Source organism: Colletotrichum truncatum (genome assembly GCF_014235925.2).
Source record: "Colletotrichum truncatum strain CMES1059 chromosome Unknown Contig_0003, whole genome shotgun sequence".
Taxonomy (NCBI): domain Eukaryota; kingdom Fungi; phylum Ascomycota; class Sordariomycetes; order Glomerellales; family Glomerellaceae; genus Colletotrichum; species Colletotrichum truncatum.
Window position 1 is genome coordinate 1,046,634 of NW_027222400.1, and position 25,000 is coordinate 1,071,633.

A 25,000-nucleotide genomic window follows, 5' to 3' on the forward strand; every position below is an offset into this window, starting at 1 on the left:
GGTCACCAAGGAAGCAGTCATGTTGAAAAGTCATCTAATGTACGAGATACATTGACCACTAATAATGTCGCTAGTACGATAGGGAACTTACACAAGGTAATTGCCTGAGTAACTGCAGGTGCCACTAGGAGAAGGACTTTAGCGAGGCTAAGAACCTAATTATCAGCATCAGCAAAAATGAGGTCTACCAGAGAACTTTCCAACTACGGAGCTTGAAGTTAAGTGTTTCCCACAGGAATGTGAAAAAGTCTGGACTTTGATGGAAGACAGACATGGGTAATGGAACAAGCATGGAAACACAGCCTAGCTCAAGATACCCCAAGAGTCGCGGCCTTGGACAAGGAACTTTCCTGATCGAAAGGTAGTGCCTAGACTTACATAGAATACCAGAATAAAGTCTATTTTGACTGTAGCCTGATTCACAGGTACGGCAGTGAAACCACTTAAACATGACGACAATAGGGCACGATGATGTGGTGTGCTTTACACGGCGTCACATGCATCCCGCCTATACTTTTAAGCTTACTCTTGCTTTCCAATCAGGAATTTCCGTTTGAAGGAACCGAAGATACTGAGTTGACCAGAAGTAAATCAAAGTCAGGTGGAGGGAAACTGAGGCCCGGCAGGTGGCGAGCCGATTTTATTCAAAAGCCCCCCCCCCCCCCTGCTTCCTTTGGAGCAGATACCTATTACACCTGACGCCCCCATTTGAAAAATACTTACAACTTGTCTAAAATATCTCTTGAAAGGTTTAATGATGAATTTCATTCTGCTCCTCCTGCTCCTTGGTTCTACTGTCCAAGCCGTCCCTCGAATCGAGATTGTAGCCGATGACAACAAGTACTTGCATAATCTTGAAGTGAGTACGACTCGAAGATAACTCACCACGAAGTAAAGGGGTCTAAATCATGATTTAGCAGCTTAACAACGAGAATGTAGCGCAAGTTGATAACCATATGGCCCCTGAATGGGTTGCACGCCCAAAAGGACAGAGAATTCCACCTTCGGGCCCTAGTCGCAAACACAACTAGGTAGCCCCAACCCAAACCTCCTTTTCAAGAGAGTCTCTTGACTTGCTTCGAATAGTTTCATTAAGACTTCACACCGGGTTGTCTGAATGTTCTCGCTTGAGCAAAGGTTGAAAACCTTTGTCTCACACTTTCCTTACAAGATCATGATCAAGCAAGTTTTGGAAAACAGTACCACATCCTTCTTAACAAACGGTCTTGAGAACCCAAAAACTGATTAAAAAAGTGGCCACTTGTCTATGAGGAGTAGTTATGGGGAATGCCCTAGGAACCACGTCGGCGCCATGTCGAGACGATTCTCCGCAATCAGCGGAACATGGAAGTTTCCCGTTCCAGTCGAGTCGACAGTAACACAAAGCCTACGTGGTGGTTTAAGGCAGACAACAATCTTTAGATCTTTGTTCCTTTTGAACACGTTCGTTAAATTGACAGGTGTAAGCATCAACAAAATATCTCGAAGTCTTGAAATGTGAGGCCCCACTTAGACTTCGTTGTTCATGGAGAACATTCCCTTCTTGTATAGTATCTATGTATATACTCATACTAACGTTATATGCCGTGCCCAACTCCCTGTAAGTCCTCTTTGCCTTATTTCCATGAGCTGAAGACGTGGTCACCCGGCTCGATGCCTTTACAACAGTCAAGCTTAAGAATCCATTATAATCCTATCAACACTGGTTGAATAGCCCTCTCCATTAATCTTCACTAGGAGTAACCACCCTAGCCTTTACCTACTTGTGACGTTAATGACGACAAATCATATCATCCTGATCAAATCCTGGAAATGCTGCGTCTCGTGTAGTCAAGCTACTGAGTTCTCTCCGTGCAAGAAATTCCAGTATTCGCATGTCTCTCGGTTTTCCTTCAAGTCTTTCTGCCAAGTTTTGAAGGTCTCTACTGATTGCCTCTTGTAGAGCCAGGTCACGCTTCTTGTAGTCCCACTGAGCCTTTCGGGCACGCTCGAGTTGCACGACAGCGCCAGCCATTGCTATCGCGACAAGAATGATTGCCACTACCGTATTGGATGCAAATATCGGGAACTGCCGCTCCGGCTGGGGGTTTTGGGAGTATGGCGGGCTTCTGTATGTGTTGTGGGCCTCAGCAAAATCAGACGAGCGAGGCACATGTCTACTTCGCTGATTAGGTGATGCCCAGCCGACGCCATATTTTTCATACAGCAATCGCTTTTCTGGGTCGTTTAGTATTTTATTGGCTTCGATTACGAGGCGGTACCGTTCAATTCTGGTTGCCCGTGGTATATGGGCCACGTCCTTGTCGCCCATGACGTAATGATCAGGATGATATAACTTCACCAACCAGTAGAAATGCTTTTTCGAGTAAGGCATTCCGGGCTCTACCGCAAGGATCTCATTAGGTGATGGATAAGGGCTTTGAGGCCATATGGGTTTGTCGTTGAGGTGGCGAGCAGACTTCAGCTGTGAATTTCGCCGGTCTGAGTGCATGTATCGTCGATGAGCCTTGAGAAGGGAGTGCTGTACTCCATTCCACTTAACAGCCAGCGCCATGGTCTTTTGGGAAAGTGCAAGTTTGAGCTGGTATATGTCTCGATGTTTGTTTGTAGGCTCTGCGTCGACTTTTGGTAGCACCTAATAATCTCAGCCAAACAAAAAGAATGTCCTGAGGAAGCAATCTAAAGAGAAACTGTGAGATAGAGGCGACATTTATTTAATATTCAGAACATTCCTCATTAATCTTTCGACACACGCGCAACAGAAACATTGAGCTGAGCCAATTCTAGTGGACATGTTTTGCAATCGCGGGGTCAACTTGCGCATATTTGCTCGAATACAACTCAACCCTTGTCTGACGTGGCCTACGGCCACAAAAGAGGTTGAGCGCATAAAACATGAGACCTAATGCCCAATGGCCATTCAATTTAGCCATGAAAGTCTGTTTTATGTTATGATTGTCATGTACATTCAATACGATTATGGGGAACTATGAAGTAGACTGTTGCTGATATGTAGTATATGCGCAAGTTACCTAGTCAGGAGGCTTGGATGCTGCGGGCAAGAATAGTAACGCCCCACTTGCAATACACAGTGAGTGCATTCAGTGTCTTTCTTCCATCAACTCTGTTTGTGTCGCACATGTGTTGTTTCAGATTTGGGCGCGCTTATCGCTGCTTTTAAAGCAACAAAACTGCACAATGATACTTTATGTATACGAAGAAAGCAAAGCATTGGCATGTCTTCGTTTACACTTGTCCAGCGTTTCTCCCTCGCGAGTGAGGGTAGCGACATAGGTCAAGGAATTAGTACTAGGTACCTCTCAACCAAGGTTTTTGAAAGATTAGAACTAGCACATCCAGATTGCTTGAGCTGTTTACATTATGTGGCATTTAGATATTCTTAGATTTCTGCCTTATTTTACCCATGATAGTCCTCTTGTTGAGCAAAACCGCATCCGGAGGACCTTCCCAAGAGACTCCTTATGCAGCAGGCCCTGGGAAGCTTGAATTTTGGGCCATCAAGGTTCGACAATGTCACTCTGCTCCTGGTTATACCCTAATGATTCCACAACAAGCTCTCCATTGCTTCTGTTTTCTCTACCAATCAAATCTCTTCTTTTTCTTATTAACACTCTGGACAAAAACATGTCCTCAAGTTCGAAAAAAAAGGGTACCTTTAGAAAGCGTTTCGAAGAGCTTCAGAGTGGAGAACCAACAATCAATAACAGTAATAAAGGTGTTGGGTGAAGGACGTCACAAAAAAGGTGGGGAGGTAATCCCTGAATAAGATCGGCCTTAAGTCCAGTGAAACCGACTGATATAATGACATGGCCCATGAGAACAAGGGGAATAGCGATCAAAGACCTTGTTGTCTGCCCAAGAGGTGCTCGCATATACTCAGTACTTTGTCATGTATAAATGCTTATTTCACCATCCCATATGCAATCAATAACTAGGGCTAAGCTCTACTTGCAGATGTCAGAATGTTGTACATTATATATCGTTAGTCTCTTGTAAGAAATAAAACGTCTATTAAATCTGGAGAACATTTATCCAAATCCTTGCAGTCTGCGACCTACTTCACCTTAAGCAGCTTGCTTCATATAGCGGAACACGATATGAGAGTTTGGAAACCCGTACCCTGAGCATGACAATATGCACTTGGGAAATCTGGTAGATGGGAAGCGCATGCATCGTACAAGTGGTTCCCTTGTTTTCCTCAGACGGATTGTAACAAAAAATCCATATTTCCTAACCATGGAAGTTTTTAATCCTTTGGGTCGACTTTGCCTGAGCACAAGATCAGATGACATCCTCGTCGCTCGCCAGATGTTGTTTCTACCCCGCATCATCGGTTTCACTTCCTTGAAAAGGCGAACTTTGGCTGTTGAGAAAGAGGCCTATGAAGATTCTAACCCACACATTTGGCTATACAATCTCCAGCTTTCCAATAAAGCAAACTAAAGTCAGAATGGACTGATCGAGCTAATTCAAATTCCAACAGATGACAGTTCGTTGAGCTTGGACACCTTCGGATCCGCAGGATATCCGGGCAAGCGAAACATCAACCTGCTGCGGAGCAGGAGGTGCTCGGCCGAGGACCAGCCCCTTGAAGCGTTTAAGCCAGCTGCATCTTGTCTGCTTGAAACATTTTCCCTTAAGGGAAGCGACAAAACGTTAGGGTCAGAGAGCATATGCACCTGAGACAAATATAGCCCTGTCACACAATGACAGCGTGCACGGATGAGTGATCGATCTACCAACGGCAATCTGCAATAATGCAGAGTCTTTGACCCAATTCCCGGTTTACGGCTGGTAGTCGAACCTAATTTGATATGACTTGAAGCATGCAGTTGCCACTTCTATGAGTGTAACAAACGTCCTCTCTCTCTCTCTCTCTTGTGGACAAATTCCATGATGCCGTAGGAATGGCATTGAGATTGGACGGACGTAGCGCGAGGTAGCGGACCGGGATAGTCATGCGCATGTCGACACATTCGGAAACATGTGCTCGAGCCAGCGGGAAGGATGCTACCCGCCATGTAGGAGAACTCCCCTGCGACAGCAGAGCGCAGCCAGAAAGGATACAGACATCTGGTTCAACCACCACTTGCGTCCAGCCAGGATGCCGTGCATAATAGGATGACCACTTAAACCAGGGCTTGGCCCGTGTGACGCATGTCATGTCATCTTCCGCCAACTATTGACCCTTTTATATCTCGCCTAACCCCCAAAATCGACAAGCTCGAAAGCTTGCTTGAGTCAGCTACGGGGTGACAGGGTCTGGCCTTTGAATCTCTTCAAGTAATCGGTCCATAGTCTGGTGCCATCCGTCATTCTGAATTACATCTTATTTATTTTTTGTCTCCGTCAAACACAGCACACCCCGCATTTCCGTCAGACAATTCACGGAAAAATATCACAATCATGGTTTACACCGGCAAGCCCTCGGGCGGATGCAAGTTGTGCAGGATAAGGAAGGTCAAGTGCGATGAAGGGAAGCCGTTCTGCCTGCGATGCACCAAATCGAAGCGACACTGTCCCGGCTACGGAGCCGTTGTGCGTGACCAAGGGAAACTCTCCCCCGAGAAGCTTAAGAAGATGAGGGCGGGCAGTTCAGACAGCACGAATGCCGTAGACCCGTCCATACCGCTCAAAACCAGCCCAGAAGGTGATTGTTGCCTGGATACGTCGGCAATTACTCCCAGACGGGGGTCATCACCATCTTTCAGGCTCGGCGATAAGGAAGGCGACCTCGTGAGCGTGTTGGAACGGGTCCCGGGAGGCCTTATGGACTCACTCGACGAGCAAGCTTCGTGCTTGTTTCTGTCCGAATACGTCAATGTGCCCTTGACAGCCACTGCAAGAGGACACTACTCTTTTCTACCAAGGTTTCTAGGCAGCGGCACAGTTTCGGTATGCCTCTCGCAGGCTTTCAAGGCTACATCAATGGTCACCTTGGCCATGAGACAATCCAAAGGGTCCAGAGGCCCTGCATTGATTCGAGCCCAAGAGCACCATCTAAAAGCGCTGAGGGCAGTGGGTCAAGCTCTCGCGGACCCGAAAGAGATGAAGAGTGACCAAACCTTGGGCGCTGTACTGATGCTGGCTCTATACGAGGTAAGTGACCACACCGACAGCGAGATTCGCGCTTATACTGATGCCTGAACAGACTTTGATGTCCAAGGACTCAGTGAAGGAGTACATAAGCCATGTGAAGGGCGCGGCCAAGATTGTGCTGATGCGAGGTGATCAAATCTTCGAGACGACCGAAGGAAAAGAGTTGTTCTCCATGACGCGCAATCAATGCCTGACACTTCAGAACCTTTTCAAAGACCCCGAGATTTCCAGCTACACGTGGCTCCTCTACAATGATGCAGTCAATCAGAACAATCGGGCCACGCTCGATATTAGTCTTCTCAGCAGCAAGCTTCAGCAAGCCGTTGATATCATCCTTGCCAAGGCCAGCAGCCCAAGTCCCCAAGCCGTCGAGAAGATGGTGGAGCTGCTCGAAAAGGCCCGTAGGCTGGAAAGCGAATTCAGCAAGCTCCACAACGCAAACCCCGCGTTCAAAGTCGAGACTGCGGAATGGGTGTTTGACAGGAGCGACGAGGAGCTCGACACTGAGCCTACATTCGATGGGCCGGTGTACAAGTTCTTCAACCTACCAATGGCTGTGCTGCATCTGGTCACGTGGAGCTCTCATTTGAATCTCATCACGACGCTCATGCGCGCTGTTGCGTGGCTCGAAGCAGCCGGGCACGAAGGCCTGGACGACGATGAGTACGATGAGCTAGTACGAGTGGCGAGCGTCCGCATCCAAGACATAGTCTCGGCAGTTCCTTATTTCTGCAGTTGGAACGGCTACGGCGTTGTGGTGTCCCAGTTCCCCTGCGGCACCACGAAGCCCGACGATCCGTTAAAGGGAGAGGCTGGCCTGATTGTCATGTGGCCGCTCGCGATGGCCATGAAGAGCGAGTACGCTACCCCGCGGCAAAGACGGTACCTAAGGGGCCGTCTCCGGTACATCGCCGACGTATCTGGTATAAATCTGGCGCGCTACTTCATCAACGAGTTGTAACGCTCAAACATGTTGTTTCAGTTGTGCGTGGCTTTCGTAAACGGATGTACAGTAGATGGGGATACGGCTCAGCAATGGGGCTAATTGGCGCTGAGATGACGGCTAATGTGAGCTTATAAATCTCGGAGTTGGGTGTTTACACAGCTATTTTTTCATGATTTAGAGACGAGTTTCTTGGTACCAGGAAGATATGATTGACGACTCAACATTCTCTCTCCCTTTCTCCTATTGTTCCACAAAGCTTCCCTCGCCGTTGGACTGTTAATGGTGTCTTCCAGGCTTCTGTGTTGTGCCCTCGCCAATCATTGATCAAGGGCACGCACGTTCCCGATCAACATGGTCTTACTGCTCCGCATGCCTATTGGTAGGGGGCAGACTCCGGGTTCAGAGCTCATGTCTGAGCACAGCTGTATTGCTGGATCGGGCTGGTTGTGGCAGTAACTGCAATAATAACGCATACAAATGTCTCATATCGGCGATAAAGATTCTGTAATGCCTAAGCCAAGTTGGGCTAGGTTTTCAAACCTGGTGGTTACAGTTTCATCCCAACAGCGCTGGAGTCATCCTGCGTTTCGGCCATTCGTTTGTTGCAGGGCGCTGGCGCAATTTAGAGTTCAACATCTGCGCGACTTCAAACGGAGTTCACCAATATAGGCGTAGTAGTTGAGTGCGGCTTCAACCATAGTATCGGTATCCTTGCCCGTAATCAAACGTTGTGAATTCCACTGCCCATTCGTCCACTGCCCATGTGTTTTTCACGGAGGGTAACGTCCGGTTTAAACATCTGCGCCTCCACATCTCCTTTGCGGATTGAAGCGAACACCAATCAGCTGGAACAAGGCGTTCCCCCCCCCCCCGCGAGAACGGAAAATGTGGCAGGCTGGGATCAAGTCAATGAGGCGGGCGACACGTTTCCTGTGCTACACCCCCTCCCATTTCGGCCAAAGTCTTCAATAGTGTACAGGGCTTAGTGGTGTCCCTCTGAATTTGCCTTTCTGGCGACATTCCAGATGAACCAAAAACATGTCTTACTGTCAGGCCACCCCGGTACTGAGCCCAGGCTAGGTACAGTCACGAAATCCCCACTTTGGCAGGTAGGCACAACGCTCATAGCCATATGTAGCCGCTTAATTGAGGGTCAGCTCGTAGATATTGCAGCCAAAGTCGATCTGGAAGTCCTCGAGATCTGGAAAATTACTGCTGTACTGGATAGTGTTGCTGTTCCAATTTGACAAAATTTGCCAACTCGGGTGTGCCCCTGGATCAGGGTCGTGGCCAAACCTTAGATTATGCGAAGCAGGCAGATTATACTTTAATAGACGCACCGATGAACTTTGCACAGGCGGTTATTAACTCTGCCGTTTTGTAAGGCACATTCGATTTAGGCAAATTTCGGAGAAAGTAGTCTCATAGCTTACTGGACACCGGACCAACACAGAATAGAAGCAAAGCCTTTTTCCACAAAGCTCAACTTTTAGTAGTCTAACCGCCTTTACCTGTTGTTGATCTCTAGGTTATGCATATTGATAAAGACCACAATAACCATAGGCATGGGCTCCGATTCTATCTGCTATAGATAGAATGTCTTTTAATAACTTTTGGGCGAGCTCCCTCGTACTCCTTGTCCCACACAGTAGATACACATTCACCTGTTGACTCTGCCCATTATGCTAGTATGTCTGTTTTACCAAAAATTAACTAGCCCAAATATCTTTTGCGTGACGCAGAACAGGACATGTCTCTTGTCTATCATATCAATCATGAATGATGGTAGCTCATTCGAAGAGTGTGAGGACCTCATTCACTTGCTCGCCTTCCTGTGTGAAACCTTGTACAACTTTATTCCGTTGATTCTCATGTTAACTATCAATAACTCCTATGCGAGGACTAACCGCATTTTTCTGCAATAAGAACACCATAGTAGTGCGTAATATCCATGACTGCTGATTGGGGTCTGCGGGGCACTGTAAGCCTACAAAGCATCCCGTGTGCGGATAAACAGCCAGCTTGCGCTGCCTTATTATGAGGGCTGGAATCCGTCTACTAACGCTTTTGAAGGAAACTTAAATAATACCGAGCCTTTGCTCTTTCGAAGACGGCACTCGATGGGTAATAAGATTGGCCTTTACCCATCTCATCATCCTATACTAAAATAGCCGCGGACAACACATCGACCTCACGTACAGCAAGCCTAACCCGAATCATCCGGACCGCGGCCTTTCCACCCGGCCGCCGCACTCAGGAGAATTTAAGTTATAAGTCTAGGCCGAAACTGCCGCAACAGCCATCAACATCACTTTTCAACAATAGTTACCAGCACAAACCCGGGCTCCAGTAAAACAACAAACATTATTGATATATTACTTATGGTAATTTAAATTTCCACCCCCCAAATCTAAGGGGAGCAAAGAGTCAACACGACATCCTGCTCCGACGTGCACACCTTGACCTGACTGCCTCCGGGGCTGACGCCCTGAGGCCACACAATGGCAGGGCACGTCGTCTGCCTGCTGGCGACGACGAGCTTGGCCCCGCGGAAGGCGTCGCCGAAGACGGTGCTCAGGTCGTACCAGACCTGGCCGCCGTCGAGGTTGTAAGCAAAGTTGAGCTGCGCGGCGCCGGTGAAGAGGCCGTCGCGCGCGAGAGTGATCTTGAGCGCCTTGCCGCCGGTGACGGGGTCGCGGTAGAACGTCTCCGAGTAGGCGCCGCCGCCCGCCGCGAGCTGTCCCGCGGAGGCGACGCCGCTGCCGACGGACCAGAGGGAGACCTCGTAGGCGCAGTTGTTGACGACTGTTGCCTTGCCGAGGGCGGCGATGGGGGTCGCGGCTGCGAGGACGGGGATGAGTGTCTTGAGCTGCATTTTGATTCTTGGTTTTAGGTTTTTAAGCTGAAGAAGGCTTAATTTGTTTGTTTTTATAGATTGTCTGTAAAGAACCGAGTGTGTTGTTGATGGTGCTGATGTAGGACAACTTTGGAACGTCGTCCTCACGACTTTTTATACCCATCTCAAACACAGCAAACATTAACATCACATCGCAATGACATGTTACGGGACTCCTCGGAAGAACGCCCATCGGGCGATGCTAGGCCCCAAGACTTCCCAGAATACGAGGTGCCGATCACATCCTTCGTGATGGTTTGTCCACAAAAATATTGACCGACATGCCAAGCAGGCAAACATCCCGAATTTTTGGCTCTTCATCCTGAGGATCATCCTGTCAAATGCTCCGAAGCTAGAGACAAGAAGCCCACATAATGCCACGATATCCGGGCTGAACACGAACGCTTAATAGATTGAAAGATGAACGGTGTAAGATCACCCCGTTGAGAACGGGTCATGGGGGAAGGAAATACGAGGTTTCTCGACGGGAGATCCTCCAGGCGAGCTAGCTGCATGCAACACTGCCTATCCACGGCCGTTTGCCATTGGTGTCTTCGTCGATGGAGTTCACTTTTCTGGAGTGGCCCAAGGAATGGGCTGACATGCAAATATGGCGGGGGAAGGAGGGGGGGGGGGGGGGGGGGGAAGGGACCTGATCTGCCGTATGCCCAGGCTATTTCCCCGCATATTCGGCGCGGCCCTCGGAGGTATCTGTGCTTCCCTGCTTACCCGTCTGCCCATTCCGATAGGCGGCGGCGGCGGCGGAAGAAATGGGGGCAGCATGTACTGCACTACACATTAATGGCAGCTGAGGCGCTGTGGAGGTGAGGGGGCGAGCAGGTCTAGCGTCGGGCGGGATAGGCATTCTGCTTTGTCGAAATCCAAAATAGCATCTTTCAGCTGGATGCGGGAGATTGCTATACTGCAGTCTGTGACGTCAGATGTCAGACATTGGACACTTCCCTTGCTTCGATCGATTGTGTGTGTGTGTGCGTGGGTGTCTACCATGTGCTGGGGGGGTTAGCATTTGCCCCTTGCTTTCACAAGAACTGTTGGCCTACGCGGGGTTTGGGCTATTGTTCATTTCTGGGCAAACAGAGCTGCCACCTGATAATCGTACCACACCTCACGTAATATTTACCGGAATGGAGGGGGAAAAGACCAAATTTAAAAGATAATAGAGAAAAAAGTATTGGATCGAGCTCTAACCGGGTATATTCGTGATCCGTCGTCCCAATGCGCCAGCCAATTGATGACTCCAAATATAATAGTCTCAGTGATCCAGTGATCCGCTGGCGCCCTTCCATCGTACTTTTCGCGTTGGCATTCTGTACTCCGAACCCATTATTCATCCAAGAAACCTATCGCAGCCATTACCTCAGCCGCGGTGTATGTAAAACAAAGCCCCTCGATTCGGCGTCGCCCCTCCCCCTGGGGGCTAGCTGAGTCGCAGGCATCAAGAGAAACTGGGGGACCCAAAAGTGGGCATCGTCGACTCTTCCTTCTTTCGCTCCCGCTTGGCGTACACCAGGCCGCACACATTGCAGAGAGTGCTAGGTCCATCAGGGCCCGGCCGCCATTCGGGGGTGTCGACGCGATGGCATTTGTGGCAGGAGAACTCAACCTGGCGGTGGGTTTTACCGCGTCCGGCGGTGCTGACACAGTCAGGCACGACCCTCGTGCGGCTCACCGACGGCGGGCCCATGGCATTGTGCAGCAGTTCGCTAGCTCTTCGCTTGTGATAGCTTGGATCTTCCTTACGTAGGGCTCTAATCTGGCTGATGTCGCGGGCGATGCCGTGGGATAACCTTGTCATGGCGCGGATGTCGCTATCGCTGGGCAGTGCCTGGTCGTTGGCAGTCTCATAACCGCCATCCAAACCAGACCCATTGTAACCAGGGAACTTCTCAGTCAAGCGCAGCAGTTGAGTTGCGCCGTGGCGAATCTGTATAACAGAGATCATTGTCAGTATTATTATCAACTAGTTGCCCCGAGAGAGGAGTGGCTGGTTACTGGGTGGGTGATGTGGGGCAGATGGGGGAGAATGATAAGGATGATAAGAAGATGGATGATGTTGTAATTGTTGGCGCGGGCGAGGGAAAGGAAAGAAAAAAAAAACGAACCCGTTGATGGCTTTCGCCTTGCTTCAAATGATTCAGCGACAGCTGCGCAGGCATATCGTGATCAAGCTGGCCATCACTGCTGTGATGACCGTCCGTGTCAGAGGCTGACAGTGGGTGGTTGACAGCATCTAGTGCGGCGGCGTGCGACGACACGGACCGCGAGGGGGAGGCGGATCGTGAACTTTGGGGGCCGGAAGGCATCAAGCGAACCGGTGGCCCACAAGCCGGTCGAAGACACAAGCTACGTACGGGAGGCCGTACGGAGAATGGCTGGGACAGAATTTTGATGGAATTCGATAACGAAACCGATGGGAAAGTGGAATTTGGCAGGGCCTTTTGCCCAGGATGGCTCGGTTGCGACCGCGAGCGCGATAAAGCGGGCGACGGCGGCGGCAGCAACAGGCCAGCGAAAGTGAAGCGACAGTGACGACGCCAATGGCAGCGCCAATAGAATGAATACGGCAGCGGCTCGGCGATGAATGCGATGCTGTACAGGCACGACACGGGGGGACCAGGGTGGAAACGGGCGAATGGTGTGTGGATGATTATGTTTGGTGTTCGATCTTCGGACAAGAGAGCAGTGATCGAGATCGAGATTTTGGGAGAGCAATCTCAACCGAACAGTATATGCCAGCGTTTTTAAACGGGCAGTTGCCGTTGCCTGACTCTGTGCAGCAGAAGCAGGAAAGAGGAGCGGGGGGCGACTTCCTGTCTGTTGAATTTGCATGTAGGGGGGTGGCCCCTGAACATGGGAAAGTGTTTGGTCAGCGAGGAAGCGAAGGACCCAATGAATGCCAATACGGCACAGCAGTCAGGTGCTTCCGCATGGGTGCACAAAGCAAAAGAGCAAGTACCCTACACTAGCACTGCACTAAACTACACGTACTGCATAGCACAGCAAAAAGAAGCGGCAGGCGCAGGGGCCAGAAAGGCGACGAAAAGTGAGGGGCCAAACATGGGAAAATGGAGAAAATGAAGGAATGCAGATATCAGCAGAGAACCGGAAGCAGCGGGGTGGTTCTGGACCCTGAAAAACCCTCCCTTTTTGGTATCCTCGACCCCTCTCGTGGATTCAAGGAAGGTGCCGACGGTAGTGGTGGTGGCGACACCAGCAACGGGAGCGTACAGGTCCATATCGATTTTATGCGGGTCTTCCGCCAATCAGAAGCATTTGGTGACCTTCAGAAGCTTCAGAAGGGATAAAAGCTCCCTTATTGTCACTTTTTTTTTTTTTTTTCTGCAAGTGCGCAGTGCTTCATACAAGCTTACCTAAAGCTCCACTGACACAAAGGATGACAAGAGGGATCATGCGTTCGCCCCCAAGATAAGGTAATGGCCCCCACTCCCCCCCTCGCAAATGCCATTTTCATTGGCCTTTACCTCTCTTCCCCCCGGGATGCACTTTCCCATCTTGACGGAGCAAATTCCGGGAAGCAAGACCCACTTGACGCTTTCAACCTTGGTTCTCTCCAATCGAGGCCTGTGGTTCGTCAATTCCGTCAGTAGGTCAAGAGGCACCATCCTTTTCTGCTGTTTCCTACCTTGAATTTTGGTTGATTCCTGTATATTATTTTGGCAGCACAACCTGCCGTTGATATTTAACAAACGAAAAGAAGAAATTTGACATTAGAGCAAATCCAAGACACTCCCCTGCTAGCCTCCTTTCCACGTCCACCAATCCCTACAGCTCATCCCGCCCCCATGTACTACTGCACGACCCTTCCGCTTCCTCCTCGCAACACCACGACTCTCTTCTATCCGGATCGCCACCTTTGAATTTCACCTCTGCAGGGTACGCACACAACGGCCTTGTCGAGGCCTCGCTGTCGTTTCCTCCACTAAGCTTATACCCATCTAGCGTCTCGGGGAACAACCCCTCCTCAACCCACGCTCGTAGCGCCTCGAGCCCCTTTAGCGGATAAAATGTTCCGTTCAATCCATAGCAGTGGTACACCCCAGGCGCCTCAAAGTGGCGATAGTATTTCGGAGCATCTCCGTCTCTCCTCAACACCTGGTCATAATAATCTCTCGACGTCCGCATCGTTACACATTCGTCGGCCAGGCCGTGCCAGCTAATCATCTTTTTCCCAAGTCTTTTGAATTCAGACAGGTCTGGATCGTTCGCTCCGATGAGTCCGTCGTACTCTTGCCGGCTTTGAGTGAAAGCCGCCTCCAGATCGGCGAGCCGCATCCCCTTCACGTCATAATCAGGGTCCTTGTGCACGAGGTTGCGGATCCACTCCACCGACATCAGGAACGGGTGTCCGGTGCAAGGTTGATCTGGCAAGCTGCAGTTGACATTCCCCAGACCGAACCGCCCAGTAAATGGGGCCCCTATTGGATACCCCTTTGGAAGCCAGAGCGGCGTGCCTTCGGCATTGTGGGGACCCTTCCATATCTCCTTCGCGATTTCGGCCGTCGCCGCCGACATCTTCATGGTTTTGTCTCCGCAATCCAGCTCCCTCCCAACGACGCTCGCAGGGTCGAAGGAGCACTTGTCCGGGTTCGCGATGATGTTGTCCTTGACTCCGTCGAGCTCGTCGCATGCTTCAACCGCGAACACCGTCATGAAAATCATCTCGCAAATGTGCGGGTACACGCCCTTCTGGTTCATGACAAACTGCGGCCAGTACGTGCTGATGATTAGGCTTGGCTGATTGACAGCTGGCGCTCCGGAGAGGATTCCGTCATAGTCGGCCGGGTACCGCTGTGCTTCAATAATACCCTGTCTCCCGCCTGTCGAACAGCCATCCCAATAAGAATACTCGGGAGCCTGGCCGTAATATTGCTCGACGACCCCCTTGGCAATGACCGTCATATCGTGCACCGAAACATGAGCATAGTTTGTCAGCAACCTCTCGTTGACAGAACCATCCCGCTTCAACGCCCACGACGCTTTCTCCCATGTCGTATGGTCATGGCCAGCATCCGTTGAACTAGCTATCCTCCCAGTCAGCCTGCCGATACCAATCACATTCGCCACGTGCGGGCAGGTAAGACAAAGGGGGCTACATACTTGCATACCCCATCGCCAACGTCGCCACGACCTTTTCACTTCCAAACTGCCCGGCTGAGTAGCCGCCTCCGCCAACGCCCACGAACCGTCCATTCCACCGCTCGGCCGACGGCAACCAGATCTGTACCTGCGTCAGGTCGTCATAACCTATGTGAACGTACTTGACCGTGACGTTGCAAAAGGTGATGCCCGAACTCGGGATGGCTGCGCGCCCCTCTGGTGTCACGGCTTTGAACTCGAGGTCCGTGACGGGTATCGCAGACAAGCCGGCAAAATCAGCGCCCTCGAGCGTGGGGAAGCGGAACGTTTCCGGTGAGCAGCGGTTTGAAGCCTCTGTTGTCGCGCCGCGGACGGGGGACGTCCAGCTTGACAACTGCACCGCCGTGAACAAAGTCGAGAGACCCTTCATTTTTGGTGAGGGATGTCGTCGAGCCGTAGGAACGCCTTCGGGGGTTCCTTGACTTTTCTGAGGCTCAAATAATGCCGTCAACTAATATTTCGTCTCACTCAATGCAGGCGTCTTTTCGGAGGTGCGAGATACCAAGTCCCCGCAAAGGTTAGTGTGCTCAGACACCTCGGCTCTGCGACACGGATTCGGCTTGAGATGTAACGAAACATCAGACTTAACGGGGATTCGGGAAAGTAAAAGAACCCGCTGGTATATTGACGTTTATGACTACCAGCCGGATATTCTGACAAGAGAAAGAAGGGAAAAAAAAGTAAATCCAAACGGAAGCACTTTTAAACAGCAATATAGTAGAAAGGTGCAGAGATGTGCTGGCAATGCGGGCCATGCCGATGGCTGGTGTTTTACCCCACACGATCACTTTTTTTGCAATAGCGTCTGCCGGCGCGAGATCTACAGTAGTAGTTTGCACGCGGAAGCTGCGAGACCACGTCAACAACGTTGACTTGGCATGTACCATGTTGATGAAAACTGTTTCTGATTTCGCCGTTTTTTTTTTTTTTTTTTTTTTTTTTTACCAGTGTAGGATGTCCTAAGATAGTGACTCAACTGGTTCAGTTGGCCTTCAGCTACTTGAGAAGAGTGCCACCCTCTGCAAGAGTAATTGTCCCGGTCTGAAAATGGTTCTTAATAATCCCCAAATAGGATTCTGCAACGTCTCTCGGGTCTCCTATCACGCCAAGGATGGAAGCATCCTTCGAAGCTTCCAGTGCTTCTTTGCCCCAATTTGCTGCTGCTTGATCAAAGAGCTCCGTTCTGATGGCCCCTAGCGAGACAAGATTTACTCGGATAGGAGCCAAGCTGATAGCCAGACCTCTCGTCAATGCGTCCTTTGCGCCACCAATGCTAGCCCAGACGCTCCATCCAGGTGGTGGCTTGAAAGTCCCTGCACCGCCAGTGAAGGTGATTGACGAAGTGTGTGCTGGGTCGAGATATTTGCTTGCGATTTTGGCCAGCATGGTATCACCGATGAAGTGGTATCTACTGAAAGCGACAAGATCATCGGAAGTTACGTCGGTCAATGTCAGGGTGTTCGGTAGGCCACCAGCTGTACTGATGACGTGATCAACGACGGTTTTTCTGGCTGCGGTGACGAATTCGAAAAGGTTGGTGATGTCGTCCTCGGCAGTTTTGCTCGAGATGTCACATGCGTAACCTCTGACCCGCTCACTGGCGTTGGGATATGTCGCGCCGAGTCTTTGAACCGCTTCTTCGACTTTGATTTTCGTTCGACCAACAAGGACGACGGAAGCTCCAAACTCGATACATCCTTCGGCAACAGCGAATCCGACGCCAGAAGTGCCTCCCACAATGACAACAGATTTGCCAGCTAGCTTGTTTGTGAAGTTGAAGGTCATGATGCCAAAATAATAAAGTACAGTGAAGATTCTTCCATGACAGAGACAGAAGTTTAATAAGTTAAAATAGAATTAATACTCAGGATAGTTCCCATTTTTCTGCGGACTTGCTAGAGTTGTGCGGAGTGTGGTGGAGTTGAATTGCACCATTCGAACAATATTGACTATTGCTAGACGTTTTCGCGCCTACTTTAGGGACTACAAGTCGATTTGTAAGCCTTTTGATAAATGGTAGTCCGTCAAACTCTTGAATGGCGGAATCGTGTAGATTGTGGGGAGCGTTTGCGGACTTTCAGCGGACTTTCAAAATGTGTTGCTACGGCAGAACACCAAGGTCTGAGTCCACTACTCGACATTTCAACCACCTCACACAAATACGTTTTATTAAGATCGACGATGCACGCGTATCAGCGACCTGTAAAGACGGCAACTATGGTAGCCTAGACGCCCAAGTCCCAGTCTATAGAAATGAGATGCGTTTAGAGTAAAGGCTGTATACAATGTATAATGAGACTAACAAGTTTCGATGAGGAGTCTTCATTTTTCCTAATTTGAATTGAAAGCGTTATGAACTTGACAGCAGTTAAACATTGGTATATCCAGGCCTTTGCATCGCCTACTAGGACCGACACAGTCTTACTTGAGTCGGCGGACGGTGTTTGCCAACCAAAGCGGCTTTCTTCCTCGGAGAATACAGACGGCCGTGAGTGCGAACTCGTATTTGGTCCTCGCAGAGTCACCCTGTTAACAGCCGGTGGGATTCATGCAAGCGGAAACAAGCGCCACGACTGTGTACTAAGGTAGTAACGGAGTTTGGCTGCGTGGGTAAACAATCCACCCGAACTTCCAAATACTGTCTTCATGCGTCTCAAGCCGTGGTCTTAGCTCGAGACTTTGTGGGACTCGTACGTAGTCGGTTATGTCCAGCAGTTCCGGTGGGAGTTGAAGCGAGCTCGATATCAGTTTTCCCCAAGAATGCCTGGTTATGGCTGGCCGTGACGGACTTCAAGTTGACTGGTAGCTTTTGGCATTGGACAGACGGATAGTTGTGAATGCGTTTACCCTCCGCCAGGTCCAGGACAGAATTGTGAAGGCAAAACGCACACAGACCAAAGAACACAAAAGAAGAAGAAAAAGAAAAAGAAGAAGAAAAAAAAAAAAACCTCGTCCCAATTGAAACGTGCTAGGCCGCGTGGTGAACGGGCCCAAAGCGCGTTATAGTGGTTGCGCCTACCTAAACACCGATAACCCCCGTTCCAATGACTGGCAGAAACCTTTTCTACATTCTTGAAAGAATTAAACTCTTACAGCAGCTAAACTTTTAGAGCTTTAATTCAAGCTTATAAGTAGGTAAATAAAGGAATGCAAAGCTGCAATTTCGCCCACCAGGAAACTCGCGCACGATATGCAGACCATCATAAGACAGCATAGGGGAAGACATGCATTGTTAAGTATGCCGAGGACGGACAGCAGCAGCTCATGTCCACAGTTTCACCCTGCGCCTCGTGGAAGTACGGTAACTCGAATTCCGACAGCCAGGGCAGGCCGTCGGTGGGGACTCCCGCGGGTCGTCTTAAAATCACGGCCAGATCTAGAATGACCTTGGCAGAACTTGGGCCCTTGGAATCGCACTCTTACGCGGTGGATCTCTCATTTACCGGCCGAAGGACCCGATGCGACAGCTTGGACAGCCGGACACAAGCTGCTTCTATGAGAGAAAGTCTCGGTGTGGAAATTTCCACGAGGGGGGGGGGGGGGGGGGGGGGGGGGGTTATGAGTTAAGGGCCAAGAAAGAGGCCAAGACGTCGCGGCCTGTCACCTCAAGGGGCGCCAAGTGGTATTGTGTCTTGGCCTACGATGGATGATGGCCTGTAGCTTGGTGAGAGATTGTCTAGTCTGATGCACGCAGCCACATTTTGACGTCGCATCGGCTACACATGCAAAAGACAAGAAGGAATAAAAGGGAAGGGAAAAAAACAATTAAATTCCCGAGCATGCTCCTCTCCACGTGTTTTGCCAGTTCCCGGTTTTTAAACAATAGGCTCTGTGGAGAGTTGGAATCCCCTTTTTTTCCCCTGTGAGGGAAAATCCAAACCGGGTAGTGTAAGCTGCATCGTCTAATAAATGTCTCCGTGTCGTCGGATTGTGGGCAGATATATGCCGGGGCCGCAGTACATAACACCATGGTAGGGGGGGGGGGGGGGGGGGGGGGTTCATGCGACCTTCTTCCCGCAGATCCTCCTTGTTTCAGGAGGCTGAAACGGCGAGTCCCACAAAGGTGATGTGCTCCCGCCTCAGAAAGGGACGAGTTTCGCTTTTCATTCTTTTCCGTGAGGCCGAATCGTGATGTTGGCGTGATAATATGTAATTCCAAGGGAATATGAGAAGCGAGAAAATTGAAGAATTAGAGAAGGCCCCAAAGGAGGCCTGAAAGTCCGAGATTATAGTTTCTGTTTGGACTGTAGTAACGCCCAACAGATGTAGAAATTATATCAGCAAAAACACCTTCATTTGCCAAGTCAATTCATCACTCGACACGATGTGTCCGAGTCGTTCGCAGATCCGCAAATCCATCGCGTCGAGTTGCTCACCCTCTTTTATTGCGTGCGTGGCCGCGATCCCCGTCGTCCCGGGTCCCTTGTCGGCCCAACCCGCTTTGAGGACGGCCCCGAAACGACCTGGGAGGGGGCTTCTCCCAAAGTCTTAGTCAACGGGTACGGCCCGCCCATGTAAACCAATCTTTCTCGTTGGTGGTTCCCTTTTATCCAGGAAATCCAGTCGTTGATAACGTGGCGCTGCATTGGAGAACACCCGCTTTTGAAACCCGAAATGAGATGACATGAGCCCATTCCCAAGCCATCGCGCCTGAGAATGGTTCCAACAGTGACCCAGACGCGCGCTTCATATTGCTTGGCCACCCACCCCGGTCTTCCCGCCTCAGGTGTTTTCGTTCTCTTTTTTTTTTTTTTTTTTTTTTTTTCCCTCTCTCTCTCTTTCTCCACGTAGTTACATACTAAGAAACGGTGGACCAGCATGAGGTGATGGGGGGCCCCCCCATTGACGAGACCGGGCCCTGTTGGCGGGACCCGGCTCTTGGGGTCAAAATTATATGATGGTACGGGTTCCTGCCTTGCCGTACCAGCTTTGTTCTTTTTAAAAAGGTATCTCGTCAAAACATCCACACTTGTTTGATCCCGGTGATCGTCGACTTGCCGTTCCTTCCCGTCTCCTCACTTTCCACTCTTTCTTTTCTTGTCTATTCATTGAACATTCTACACTTCCGCGCCCATGCCCGTCATCGATGCGAGATTGCTTCAGGAGGGGGCCGTTGAGGTCGGGAGCATCATAATGAAGAGAGCCGTTGACCACACTGTCTTGGAGACGCTGGCGGTTGGTGAGTTATGACAGCGTTCTGTCTGGGGTCATGTGGGTTGTGGGCTGACATGATGTCGACAGCGGCCGTCAGCATATTTGGGGTTGGGGGCTTCATCTACTGGGCTAATAGGTGAAAAGAAAAGCACCTGGTTGCCGTAGGTTACATCCTTTTGAAGACTGAATATGGCAAGTTTCGTTACGGGAAAAGAAAACTAACAACTTCGCCCAGGGTTCTCGAACACCGAGTCACCTCAACACCAACACTCAGCTACTATCTCTCCACCAAGATGCAAAGCAGGCACGATTCAATGATTCAGGTGCAGGCCACCGAACCTCCATAATACTCCATCTTGGCAAGACTCGCACTCATGTCCTATGCCCAACACGCGATGCATCCTAAACCAAGGGGCCGTCTTTCTCTATTTAATAGCCCCATCTACCCCCGCCCACCTGTGGCTTCACATCACCCGCTTTATAGACTGTATCAGACACGGCCGAGGTGGATGAAATACATTGTAATATCGAACAGCAGAAGCAAGCGTCATTTGATACCCCACCTGAGGCGACAGTGGATGCTAAGCCTCGACGCGTGCTGCTAGACTTGTACTTTTTTCTGCGAGTTTTAGAGAAGCTAGAATTCAAACTCATTCAAAATCTGGGTGTTACTTGTGGCGGCATCCCTGAAAGCGTGTAAAAAACATGGTCTCTTACATCTCATCAAACACCAAGACAATTCTTGACATATGGCTGTGGTTTGTTATATCTGGCAGAGAGCCAAGTGGCAATGAGGCTCTTGACGCTTCGCCATGCAACGTTGAAGCAAGAATTGTTTGAATTTGGGACGCAAAAGACTTCCAAGTTCGTACCGGGATCTGCATGTTGTTGCCATGTCTATATTTGGTACCACACAAATCATTGACTCGGTTCCCGGAACTGCCCTACACTTGGAAACGGGCTTTGGTAATCGGATTTGGGTTTGGTTCCCGTCGGAAAGATGTTGACTCGAGTTATCTCCGCGGGGTAATCTCACAAGGACTTCGTAACGCGCCCGAAGCAATCGTCTCACTTTTTGCCAGTGTTAGATGTGGCTTTTTAATGTTTTGTAGCATGAACGAAACCGTTATTTAGCTGTGATGCAAACCATTTCATCCGAACACCGAGATGCAACACACACTTACCGAGCCCTAATATTTTTATGACATCAATCGGAAGAAGACAAAATGTCAACTACGGCCTAAAACACTGTGAACCTTGAACACGGCCAATATCCTTTCAAACCGGCAAAAAGTCGTTTGGTTGTTAGACTATTACTTGCCTAGATCGTATCTTTCACGGATGCATGTCGCCTAACACTGGCCGACCAGCGGTTAAGGACATCCGAAGTCTCACCTGAATGAACTCGCAGCTTGACCTTCATTGTGTTCCATGTGAATTTCAAAGCTCTGCTGTTCTACAAGCGAATACCCAGAACATGCCATCTATCAGTCAAATACCCGTGGATATGCTAACTGCGCACTGCCTACTGCTTTCCCCCAGAGCGTCATATACCAGTTCCCAAACAATCATAAAGGCCAACAAGGATATCCTTTGAATTTCTGTGTGATGTTATGGCGCAGTGTCAGGATGCCACTGAACCACTGAAAATGCCACCCTGAAGTGTAGTATTTATTCCGATGCAGCACTCATCTTCAGTGCTAAAAGCAGTGAATCTGCAAGAGATGAACTTTTTTTGTTTTCATCGAAATATAGAAACTTAAATAATCTCCATTGTGAGTGAGGGCTTGAATGCGATTAGAACTGGACTAGTGCTGCACGAACCACAGGAACATCGACTAATAACCGATGCGGTGCTGGATATGGAACAGCCACTTCATCAACGGGACTGGACAATGCAAAAGTTTCTGATCATTTAGCGTATATCACACTTCGCTTCCGATGACATCGTTTGGTATTTCCAAAGCTTTAGGTGAGTGTAGGTGTCACCATGAATATGAAATTCAGACGATGGTGCACTGCTGAACGAAACAGAACGTAGGGAAGCTATCCGCGGCCACTTACATTGTCTTGTAGGCATATTCCAAGCGTGCAATAAGGCGTACTCAGGAAAATAGCCAGGAATTGGCGGGTTCATTGGAATATTTCAGATATTGATAATGAGCGCAAACGGTGAGAACCTGGATCTTCGACACGAATAACATATGGCTCTCTGGAGAGGAGATTTGGTGGCTGGACTGGCATGGAAACAACCAAGACAGTTGGCCTGGGTTACTTTCATAAGAAGCGCAGATCAATTCCGCGAGGGATTTGAGCAAGGATAATTCAAGTGCCATGAAGAACGCCATGAATCAGTATGCAGTTATAACGACCAGCGGGAGGCTGGTGAGTGAATCGCTCAGACATGGAGCTGAGCACATCCAGGGGGGACTGTTGAGTGCTTTGAGATCATTCCGCGTATCCCCTATCCATCGGAATTCTATGTTTTCAAGGTCCAGGCTATGTCTATCATTCCATGGGGCCAACTGGCCAAGTATACTGTGGCCTCGTCACTTGGAACGGTCATAGTGCGTAGGCTCGCGTTCGCCCAAAATCAAGCTGTCTACAAGAATAGATCGGTGGACAGCTTTGAGTGGCCTCTGTGGCATAAAACCACACACTTTTGTTATATTGAGAAGAGTGCAGATGATCGCTGCGCTGGGCATGAAGACGCGGTGACATCAGTGTCGATGTCGTGGTCATGCTGTTCGGAAATCGAGAATCCGGTCAAGTTCAATAAAACTGCTGGGCTTCCAAGTATGATTCCTCAATCCAGAATATTCACACAAAAGAAAAAGAAGAGCCGAGTCGAGTGCCTTGGACGCAGTAAGCTCGCTTCGGAATAAGTTGATGGATGTTTACCGCTGCGGTGATGATGCTAAGTGGTGGCTATCACCACATCTGAGTCAAGCCTCAATAAGAAAAAGGCAAGTATGAGTGGATAGATTGCTTCGACGTGTTTGCTGGCGACGGTTTGCGCACTGGAATTACTCAGATGCAACTCAAGAAAAGACCAGGTCACAATTGCAAAAGCAGAGACAACACGGTTGGTTTTGCTAGATTGCAAGACCAGAGCAAGGAATAACCATAGGTGATCCCATCAAGCCCTGGAATGGCGACAGGAACACAGTCCCAGTTTTGACACCCACTTTTACCCCGCATGAAAGGGATATATGACGGTGCGTTATCAACCCCTATGTCTTCCTGGCTGAATTGGCCGCAACTTTGTACCTCGGATAGTTAATAGAACCAGTTATAATCAGACTATAGACAACACAAGTAGTTATAATATAGACTATCGGTTGGCTGCGAAAGTCTTGACCAACCTCTGGCTGGCTGATTCCCCTCACAGTTATGTGCTAGCCATGCTGGACTCGATGAGATAAGAAAATTGCTGGGTTTGAAATGCTAAGGTAGGACGACAATGGTCCGATTCCTTCCAGTCGCACTCTATGGCGGTGAAAACGTGCCCAGTCAACTCACAAATGTTAGCACTGTTGCGTGTTCTCTGCATGGCAAATCCTGTGTCTGATGATGAATTACCTAGAAACTGGTTAGATGGATGGGTATGGGATTGGTGGCGAGGAATCAGGGCAATAGGCGGGAATTTCCTCTTTGATCAAGGCTCACTCGCGCGCGCTTCCACATTTTCATATACTGTATAACTTCCTTGGACAGCTCGGCCAAGTAACCTGTTATAGCCGGAATATAGTACCACAACAGGAAAGTGGAAGATATATTCCGCTGCAACATTGGAGGATGCAATTCATAGTAACAAGGGTTATTGTTATTCCTTGTGTCTTGTGTCCCGATTTATACAATCGACCGTCTGATGAGGTCGTCAAAATTAGTTGCTGACTGCCCAGTGTTATACTGGTTGCCCCCTACAAAAACCAGTAAGAGGTTTAGGGTTTTGGATTTGAACGTAGTCAATAGACTTCGATGATCATCATCGCGTGGTCTTGACAAATTGACTAGTCCTTCACGACTGTTCCTTTCAACGTCTATTTAAACTCAAGGTTAACATAGAATTAGCTTAAGACTGGACAGCCAAATGCACTGTTCTCAACTGAAATGGCGAATATTTTTGCCGTACCGCGCGGGATGACACCATTTGACTCGTATATAGTGCTACACGCAACATTCCCCGTCCTCTAGATACCTCCTTCCGCAATGGCTCACTTGCATGCATTGATCTGAGGGCACAACATCCCTGTGTCAATGTAGTGGCAATTGAATAGCCAAGAGTATGTGAAGAAGGAAAGTTCAAGGAATTAATGAACAAGAAATCATGAGCGATGGGCTGATAACGTGTTACTCTCGGAGTGGAGACGGGGGACGGAGGAGGCCGTTCTTCGTTATTGGCCGGTCCCAACTAGAAGCTCATGGTTATGTGTGGGGTCTAGGCCCGGAATTTCCACATTGATCAGGTCAACAGCAGTATGTTCCCGATACTTTTGTGATGGGAAGTCGTGATTATATTAGGTTACATGCAAGGTAGGTTGGTATGAATATCGATACTGCTGTGTGTTGACAGACAAGTATATATAACCAGCAGGACAATCCCTTGGGTTCTCACTCCTATGGCAGTGCATCCTAGTTTCCAGCCAACAAAAGCAGCGAAAGCCACAAGAAGTGTCTATCTCTCAGCCCAAACTTAGATCGTC

At 49.4% G+C, this 25,000-nt stretch overlaps 7 protein-coding genes across 7 annotated transcripts; 2 read left to right on the forward strand and 5 right to left on the reverse strand.

The window, feature by feature from the left end:
• Nucleotides 1–1,771: 1,771 nt before the first annotated feature.
• CTRU02_205163 (J domain-containing protein 1) lies at nucleotides 1,772–2,554 on the reverse strand (the record flags this gene model as incomplete). Its single annotated transcript, XM_036724257.1, has 1 exon — nucleotides 1,772–2,554. The coding sequence occupies one exon, from the start codon at nucleotides 2,552–2,554 to the stop codon at nucleotides 1,772–1,774; it is 783 nt and encodes a 260-aa protein (XP_036583884.1).
• Nucleotides 2,555–5,427: 2,873 nt separating this feature from the next.
• CTRU02_205164 (negative acting factor) lies at nucleotides 5,428–7,081 on the forward strand (the record flags this gene model as incomplete). Its single annotated transcript, XM_070204510.1, has 2 exons — nucleotides 5,428–6,120; nucleotides 6,146–7,081. 2 exons carry the CDS (start codon nucleotides 5,428–5,430, stop codon nucleotides 7,079–7,081), a joined length of 1,629 nt encoding a protein of 542 aa, XP_070061614.1.
• Nucleotides 7,082–9,476: 2,395 nt separating this feature from the next.
• Nucleotides 9,477–9,941, reverse strand: CTRU02_205165 (Bys1 family protein; the record flags this gene model as incomplete). The annotated part of the gene is made up of 1 exon (XM_036724255.1): nucleotides 9,477–9,941. The coding sequence occupies one exon, from the start codon at nucleotides 9,939–9,941 to the stop codon at nucleotides 9,477–9,479; it is 465 nt and encodes a 154-aa protein (XP_036583882.1).
• A 1,477-nt stretch (nucleotides 9,942–11,418) lies between these two features.
• Nucleotides 11,419–12,286, reverse strand: CTRU02_205166 (gata transcription factor; the record flags this gene model as incomplete). The annotated part of the gene is made up of 2 exons (XM_070204511.1): nucleotides 11,419–11,907; nucleotides 12,086–12,286. The coding sequence occupies 2 exons, from the start codon at nucleotides 12,284–12,286 to the stop codon at nucleotides 11,419–11,421; spliced, it is 690 nt and encodes a 229-aa protein (XP_070061615.1).
• Nucleotides 12,287–13,766: 1,480 nt separating this feature from the next.
• On the reverse strand, nucleotides 13,767–15,510 carry CTRU02_205167 (tannase and feruloyl esterase; the record flags this gene model as incomplete). The annotated part of the gene is made up of 2 exons (XM_036724254.2): nucleotides 13,767–15,025; nucleotides 15,102–15,510. The coding sequence occupies 2 exons, from the start codon at nucleotides 15,508–15,510 to the stop codon at nucleotides 13,767–13,769; spliced, it is 1,668 nt and encodes a 555-aa protein (XP_036583881.2).
• A 626-nt stretch (nucleotides 15,511–16,136) lies between these two features.
• Nucleotides 16,137–16,925, reverse strand: CTRU02_205168 (Tropinone reductase 2; the record flags this gene model as incomplete). Its single annotated transcript, XM_036724253.1, has 1 exon — nucleotides 16,137–16,925. The coding sequence occupies one exon, from the start codon at nucleotides 16,923–16,925 to the stop codon at nucleotides 16,137–16,139; it is 789 nt and encodes a 262-aa protein (XP_036583880.1).
• Nucleotides 16,926–20,213: 3,288 nt separating this feature from the next.
• Nucleotides 20,214–20,434, forward strand: CTRU02_205169 (uncharacterized protein; the record flags this gene model as incomplete). The annotated part of the gene is made up of 2 exons (XM_070204512.1): nucleotides 20,214–20,319; nucleotides 20,382–20,434. 2 exons carry the CDS (start codon nucleotides 20,214–20,216, stop codon nucleotides 20,432–20,434), a joined length of 159 nt encoding a protein of 52 aa, XP_070061616.1.
• Nucleotides 20,435–25,000: the final 4,566 nt, after the last annotated feature.